This window comes from Aedes albopictus, chromosome 3 (assembly GCF_035046485.1).
Source record: "Aedes albopictus strain Foshan chromosome 3, AalbF5, whole genome shotgun sequence".
Classification (NCBI taxonomy): Eukaryota; Metazoa; Arthropoda; class Insecta; order Diptera; family Culicidae; genus Aedes; species Aedes albopictus.
Genome location: NC_085138.1, coordinates 233,150,870 through 233,158,716, shown reverse-complemented (window position 1 = coordinate 233,158,716; position 7,847 = coordinate 233,150,870). Strand labels below are relative to the sequence as shown.

The window sequence follows — 7,847 nt, the reverse complement described above, 5'->3', positions numbered from 1 at the left end:
CCGTTCGCAGTTCGGCACAATAATAGGCCACCCAAACCAACGGGGATAGGGGAAGATTCAAATATTACGTCCATCAATTTTTGGGATTTCTAGACCCCCCCTCCCCCCTCTGTCACGCATTTTCCCTATACTTAATACACGTAGTGTCACAATTTTGTAGACCCCCCCCTCCCCCAAATGTTGGACGTAATTTTTGAACGTTCCCTAGACGGTACCTACTTTTGTTTGAAATAAACTCAAAAAATAGGTAGTTTTAGTTTTCCGTGCAAATTGGCTGCGTACTTGTTAAACTGTCAAAAGTGACGTTTATCGTACTACGTGTTTACGTTCGTTGTGCTGCGTTGTCAGCCGTACGCAGGAAAAACATCGGAACGATCGCAGTTTTTAGATCCATTTTCTCGTTGTTTCAGTGCAAAACTTTCAACATTAAACTAAACGTGCGTATTAATCACAAACGTACGAGCAGGGGGTAAAGTCCATCTTGTGTGTTAGCGTAGGAAACCGAGAAACTAGTTTTTAGTGGTCCAAAATGTTGGATTTGTTCACCATTTTCACCAAGGGCGGAATCGTCCTGTGGTACTTCCGAGGAACCGATCAAATATTCGCCCCCTCGGTAAATGCGCTCATCCGAAGCGTAATTCTACAGGTGAGTTGAGAGGTGCTTTTTTGGAATGTGACGTTCGTTGTTCTAAGATTTTGTTTTGCTTTGCAGGAACGATCGGGAGTGTATGATCATGATGGGCTCTCGCTCCAGTATAAGCTGGACAATGAATTTGAGTTGGTGTTTGTCGTAGCATTCCAGAAAATCCTTCAGCTGTCGTATATCGACAAATTTTTAAGCGACGTCCACTTGGAGTTCCGGGACAAGTACAAGAACGATCTTCGAGTGGAGAATCGAAACTATTCAAATTTTGACTTTCAAAATGATTTCACGCGCATTCTGGAACAGGCGGAAAAGTGGGGACGCATGCAGGCAACTCTTCCAAAGCAAATGCGTAGCTACGAGGATTCCCACAAGTCGAAGAAAACCGTGGCTTCGATGATTGAGAGAAAGGGCGAAGAGAAACCAGTTAGCAAAAAATCCGTAAAGATTGTAGAATCTAAAAAGGCTGTGGAAGAACCGATTGCTCCTCCGACTGTCTCGAATGGAGCAAACGATGATGTTATTCTCGAGAATCGTAAGAAGATGATGGAGAAGCTGAACAAAAAGAAGGGGGACAAACCGAAGTCTCCCAAGTCACCCCAGCAGAAGTCCGGCAAGCAAATGCGAGTTTGGGATTTGGCAGGCAACACTAGAGATTTGCCTAACTTGGATCGGTCCAAGGACAAACCGGAAGATATAAAGAGCGATTTCACGCCTACCGATGCCATTATTGGCACCATGAAGGGTGGCATCCAGGACATGGAGGTTGAAAGTGACAGCGAATACTCCGAGGAAGAAGATGAGGAGGAAATTCAAACTTACGCCAATCGCTCCAATGTTGCTCCGGCCAAAAAATCCGGAGGAGTTTTCTCTTTGTTCAAGGGACTGGTGGGATCGAAGAATCTTACCCGCGAGGACATGCAACCAGCGCTGGACAAACTTCGAGACCATTTGATATCTAAGAACGTTGCTTCCGATATTTCCCACAAATTGTGCGAATCGGTCGCAGTCAAATTGGAAGGGAAGGTCCTGGGAACATTCGACACCATTGCGGCTACGGTCAAGAACACATTGACCGAAGCACTGGTTCAAATATTGTCCCCGAAGCGCCGTGTCGACATACTTCGCGATTGTTTGGAGGCAAAGAAAAACAAGCGTCCGTACGTGATGAGTTTCTGCGGGGTGAACGGCGTCGGAAAGTCCACCAATTTGGCCAAGATTTGCTTCTGGTTGATCGAGAACAATCTGAACGTGCTGATTGCGGCTTGCGATACGTTCCGCGCTGGAGCTGTTGAGCAGCTGCGGACCCATATGAGGCATTTGAATGCCCTACACCCACCGGAGAAGCATGCCGGACGGAGCATGGTTCAGCTGTACGAGAAGGGCTACGGAAAGGATGCCGCCGGCATTGCGATGGAAGCCATTCGGCATGCCAAGGATTCGGCGGTTGATGTGGTGCTGATCGATACCGCTGGTCGGATGCAGGACAACGAACCACTTATGAGGGCGTTGGCGAAATTGATTAAGGTTTGTACTAGTTGTTGTTGTTGTTGTTGTTGTTGTTGTTGTTTGTTTATTAACAGGGATTTTAACCTTTTATGGGTCCCGTACATCCCGTGGCTTGTATTAGTATACGATTTTAATGCACAGTTTTTAAAATGGTCGGTTCATTAATCAGAACCGATACTGGGTGTATTCGGAGAGAATTTACGTGATTTCGAGAAAAATGAATTGGGAGAAATTGAATAATTTTGGTAAAAATACGGATTCAAGAGATAGGCGTTCTGTTAGAACTTGTACCTTAAGTCGCTGATGGCTTTAGAAAATATTTGGCGATTTCGAAAGCAAGCGGAGTTTCCAGAGAGAAATACATAATAAAATCCGGTTTAGGACAAGGTATTTGGAGCATTTAGCTCCAATTTTCTCGATCACAAATCTAGGGAACCGTCAAACGTATCTGGCTGAAAATGTTAACTGATACTTGCTTCCGCACAGTAACATCATGTAACATTGAGTTACATTTTCATCCAGATCCGTTTGACGGTTCTCTAGATTTCGAGAAAATTTAAGCTGTGTAAATACTCAAAATATCTTGTCCTTGAAATACAGAAACAAAAAGTAAAGAACTTTGCCATGATACTAGTTCGCAGAATCTGATTGTACACCCAACGATTCATTTTAAAAGTGCTAGAGGAAAGGACTCATCTAGTAATTTCTTCAACGATCCATCAAAAGATTCATCCACAAAAATCGTTCAATAGTTTCTTCCATGACTCTTTCAAGAATTCCTCCACGGATTCCCCAAGAGCTCATCCAAAAATTATTCTAAGTATTACTCAAAGATTCCTCCAGAAATTAATAAAAAAAAATCTCCAACCAAAACATTTTTTAGGTTTTCCACAAGTAAATATTCCAGAAATTCCACCTAGAATTACTTCAGAAATTTCAGTCATCCTGGCATTTCTTCTAGCACTCCTTCTGGACTTGTTTCAAGAATTCCTCTAGCAATTAATCCATGTATTTGTCTAGTAATTTCTAGAATGAATCTTTCAGCAACTAGTCCAAGGATAACTCCACGAATTCATGCAAACATTTCACTAAGTTTTTTTTTCCAATCAATCTGCAGAGGTTTCTCCAAGAACTTCTCACGAGGTTTCTCCAAGGTTTTCCTCAAGAAATTATCGAGTAATTCTGTCAAGAATACTACAATGAACTTCTCCAGGGACTTTTCAAGTATTTCATCCAACGGTTTTTGTTGGGATTTTTATATGGATTCCGCAAAGAAGTTGTCCCGTAATTTCCGCATAAATTCTTCCGAAGATTTGTCCCAGAAGCTCCTCTAATTTGCTTCAGAAGTTCCTCTATGAATTCTTTAGAGGATCCCTCTTGGAATTCATCTAAAGGTTTCTATCAGAAATTCTTTAAAACTTCTTGTAATTTTGCAAGAATTCTTCCATTGGCTCTTCTACAAGTTTATCTAAGGCTTCTTCCAGAAAGTCTTTCAAGTCTTCCATCACATAGCATTTTACAAATTATTCATACAATTCCTGCGGGAATTCCTCGGAGGATTTCTCCTATATTTTTTTCTAAAAAGTCCTTGAGGAATTTCTTTTTTCCGAAGGTAAGCCCAAGAGTTCTACAAAGTTTTCTTCAAGAGATCTTGCAGAGAATCCTCCAGACGTTATTCCAAGAATTCATACAAGAGTTAATTCTCTCTTCTAAAAAATAGTGCAGGTGTTCTTTTAAGGACTACTCACGAATTGCCAAAGATTTGCGCAGATATTTTTTTTTCCAAAGCAATTCATAAACATTCTATACGGAAGGATGCCTTCGACATTTCTAGAAATTTATTCTTTCAAAGATAATAATTTCTTCGAGGTATCTTGACGGTCTACAATTTCTTCGAGGATCGAGAAGAAAATTATCCAAAGATTGTTGCAGGTTTTGTTTGAAAATTTCCCTTAAAATGTCATCAAGGATTTATGTAGGAACTTCTCCAATGAAAACTTCAGGAACACCTCCAAGTCTTCCTTATGATTTCTCAGGAATTATTCCGATTATTTCTTTAAAATCCCAGGCACAGACAAACAGACGTAACAGTGGCAAAATTCCCATCGACCACGCTTTTAACGATCATTTTACATCTTCTTAGATGTGGCTTTCACAACCAGAGGCGCTCGCATCGTTTTTCTTCGCGTTTGACGTTTCACACTAGCGCTTTCTATTGGAGATATTGCACACAGCAGTGTGTCGTGCAACATGCCCACCAGATGACGGTAATGTAAACTGGACGATGGATTTTGACGAAATTTGTACTAGGTGTTACGTCTGTTTGTCTGTGTCCCAGGTGAAATTCCCGAAGGGACCCCAGGTGTAACTTTCGAAAGAATCTCAGGTGGAATTCTCGAGAGAATCCCAGGAGAAATTTCTGAAGTAATCCCAAGAGAATTCTTGAAGAAATCCTGCAGTAATACTACGAAGAGTATCTGGACGAATCTTCAGATGAATTCCCGAAAGAATTGTTGGAGGAATTTCTAAAATAATTCGCAGAGAGGAATTCTTGAAAGAATTCCTGCAAGAATCTCAGGTGGAGTTCCCGAAAGAATCCCTGGAGAAATGCCTGGTGGAATAACTCGGAATTACTAAAAGAATCCGTAGTGGAGTTATCGAAGGAATCCTATGAGGAATTCACGAAGGAATCCCATGAGGAATTCACGAAGGATTCTCTGAAGGAATTTTCGAAGTAATCCTTGAAGAAATTCCTCTAGGAATCTCTAGAGGAATTATTGAAGGGATCCCAGGAAGAATTCCGGGAAGAATCCCAATAGGGTTAGGATTCTCTTAAGAAATTCCCGAAGCAATTCCAGGATAACTTTTTGAATAAATTCTTAAAATAATATCAAGAAGAGTTCCTGAATGAATTTCTGGATGAATTCTCAAAGGAATGCCTGCAGGAAATAATAAACAAATCCGTAGAGGCTTTCCTCAAAAATCCATGACGAAATACTTCGATAATAGTAAGAAGAGTTCCTGAAAAAAAAAATCGGGGGAAATTCCTTAAGGAATGTCTGAAAAAATTGTTAAACGAACCCTTGGTAAAATGCATGAAGGAATCTCACGTGTTATTCCTGAAGTATTCCCAGGTGGAATTTCCGAAGGAATCTTCGGAGGAATCACTAAAGGAATCCTGGAAGGAGTTCCTGAAGGAGTTTCATTAGGAAATTCTGAAGCAATAATTGGAGGAATTCGTAAAAATCACGGGAGGTATTCCTCAAGAGTCATGCTGGGAAAAAATCCTGAAGGCAACCCAGAAAGTATTCCCGAAGGAATCCCAGTTCAATTTCCCGAAAATAAATTTTTGAAGTAATCCCAGAAAAAAATATGCAGAACTGAAGAAATCTCTGGAGGAATCTCTAAAGGACGTCCTGAACGAATTCCTGCTGGAGTTTCTGAAAAAAAAACACTGGAGAAATTTCTAAAGATGTCCTTGGTGAATTTTCCAAGGAGTCCCTAGAGATAGTCCTGCAAGAATCCCTGTAGGAATAAAAAAAAGTTATCCTTGTAGGATTGCCTGGATGAATTTCTTTGGGAATGCCTCACGGAAATTCTTAAGGAATCCCTGGAGGAATTTCCGAGGGAATCCCATAAAAATTTCACAAAGGATTCTCTGAAGGAATTCGCGACAGAATCTTTGAAGGAATTCCTAGAGGTATTCTTCTATTTTATTCTCTCTAAATAAAACAGTGTTTAGTATAAGTATAATTTTTGTATTATTTTTAAAGCTTATAAGTATTGGCGGGCAAATTTGAAAGCGAAAACGTCTTAGATGCGCAGAATATGGGGCCTTCACGATACCTACTAATTTAAAATCTATCATCCAAAATTTCCAGGTAAACGAACCTGACCTAGTGCTGTTCGTTGGAGAAGCTCTGGTCGGAAATGAAGCCGTTGACCAGCTGGTAAAGTTCAACCAGGCCTTGGCAGACTACTCCTCAAACGAAAATCCCCACATCATCGATGGCATCGTTTTGACTAAGTTTGATACCATCGATGACAAGGTGAGTGCTTGGCTCCTGACCATCAGTATTGGTTCAATGTACTAATCGGTGTAATTTTCCCCTTTCCGGATTTTAGGTGGGTGCTGCCATATCGATGACCTATATTACGGGACAACCGATTGTATTCGTCGGAACCGGACAGACATATACCGATCTGAAGAAGCTGAACGCCAAGGCCGTCGTCCATGCGTTGATGAAGTAAATTCCAATCGAAGAAAACTCCAATATGTGTGTCATCTTGTTTCGATCATCTCACATGTTATTGATATCCCAGTTTCAAGTTTCGTACAATTTGTTGAACCAGTTTACCTAACTATTTTATTCCGGGTAGCTAGCTAACGCAAAACAGTAGACGAATTCCAGCAGGCATAGACAATTGCAAATTTATCTCGGCTTATTGTTTTACTTCACGAAATTGTGTACCTACCTAATATAGTTTTTTTTTCTTTCATTTTGGGATGTGTATTATCATTGTTCTGTACTATTGCTATTTTGTTGTGTTTTATCGATGAAAAATATTATTCCGATTATCGTAGCCCATTAGGGCCAAGAATATATTGACAAGATCAAAAACCCTATGTTTCAAGTTTGTGATTTTTTGTTTTATTTTGATGACATACCTAATCTATATAGCGCAGGCTCATTTATTAAGCATTGTATTCAGCTCAAAACGAAAGAAAGAAACGCTTTTTATTTTGTTTCTTATTTTTGGATGTTTTAGAAATGTACGCGTATGAAAACAAAAAATAACAGAATCAATCGGTGTTCAAATTACTTGTTTTCGAATAGGATGTACCTGGAACCAGGGATGTTTTCGATCACCTGGCAATCGTTTGACTCATTTGTCCATAACTCAGTTCATAAGCACAACATTGAAATGTTGTGTTTGGCAAAGTTATAGATTAGTGTTTTTCCTGTAATTATCACTAAGGAAGCCATATTCTTTCTTGTATTTTACATTCACCGCGTGGAGAGTTGCCTTCACAGCTCGCTCACAACTTTGGAATGCGTGTGCGACTCCAATGTTATTCGGCAAAGTTTCAGATGAGACTACAAAGTTAAATTCATCCATACATTGTTTTTTGATAGCATGCTTCTGAACTGAGATAATAGCAAGTGAATGTAACTCTTTGCAAATGAATGGTCCCATCCCTGTCTGTCGAGTTTAGCGATAGCAATGTTGTGGTCCAGCTAGTCGAAAGCAGCAGATAGGTCTGTGTAGATGACATCGGTCTGCACGTGTTTATTCATACTTTCGATGATATACGATGTGAATGAATTGGTAAATACGATGGAATAAATTGGTGGTGGTAGAGCGGCCGACCAAAAAGCCATGTTGATCGGGGCAGAGGTGTTGCTTGCAGTGCTAGATGACAGGCTCCATAACGACCAACTCAAACAGCTTTGAAATAGAGCTCAGAGCCGCAATTCCTCGGTAGTTGTTCACATCGCGTTTGCTTCCCTTTTTGTGTACTGGGAACATGAATCCAATTTTCCAGCAGGAAGGGAAAATGCCACTGTATATTGACATTTCGAATAAACTGTGGAGTAGTGCTAGCAGGTGCGAGGTGTGCTTTTTCAAGAACACGGAAGGAATACCATCCGGTCCTGGGTTGAAAGACGGCTTCAGTTTGGAAGCAGCTCTA

General features: G+C 40.5%; 1 protein-coding gene across 1 annotated transcript; it reads left to right on the top strand.

The window, feature by feature from the left end:
- Nucleotides 1-327: 327 nt before the first annotated feature.
- On the top strand, nucleotides 328-6,779 carry LOC109399059 (signal recognition particle receptor subunit alpha homolog). The gene is made up of 4 exons (XM_019671489.3): nucleotides 328-646; nucleotides 713-2,170; nucleotides 6,034-6,201; nucleotides 6,278-6,779. Exons 1-4 carry the CDS (start codon nucleotides 530-532, stop codon nucleotides 6,401-6,403), a joined length of 1,869 nt encoding a protein of 622 aa, XP_019527034.3. The 5' UTR covers nucleotides 328-529; the 3' UTR covers nucleotides 6,404-6,779.
- Nucleotides 6,780-7,847: the final 1,068 nt, after the last annotated feature.

Coding starts and splice junctions, on each gene's coding strand:
- LOC109399059 (XM_019671489.3), top strand. CDS start 530: ATGTTGGATTTGTTCACCATTTTCACCAAGGGCGGAATCGTCCTGTGG. Junction 647..712: donor TCCGAAGCGTAATTCTACAG/GTGAGTTGAGAG, acceptor TTTGCTTTGCAG/GAACGATCGGGAGTGTATGA. Junction 6,202..6,277: donor TTGATACCATCGATGACAAG/GTGAGTGCTTGG, acceptor TCCGGATTTTAG/GTGGGTGCTGCCATATCGAT.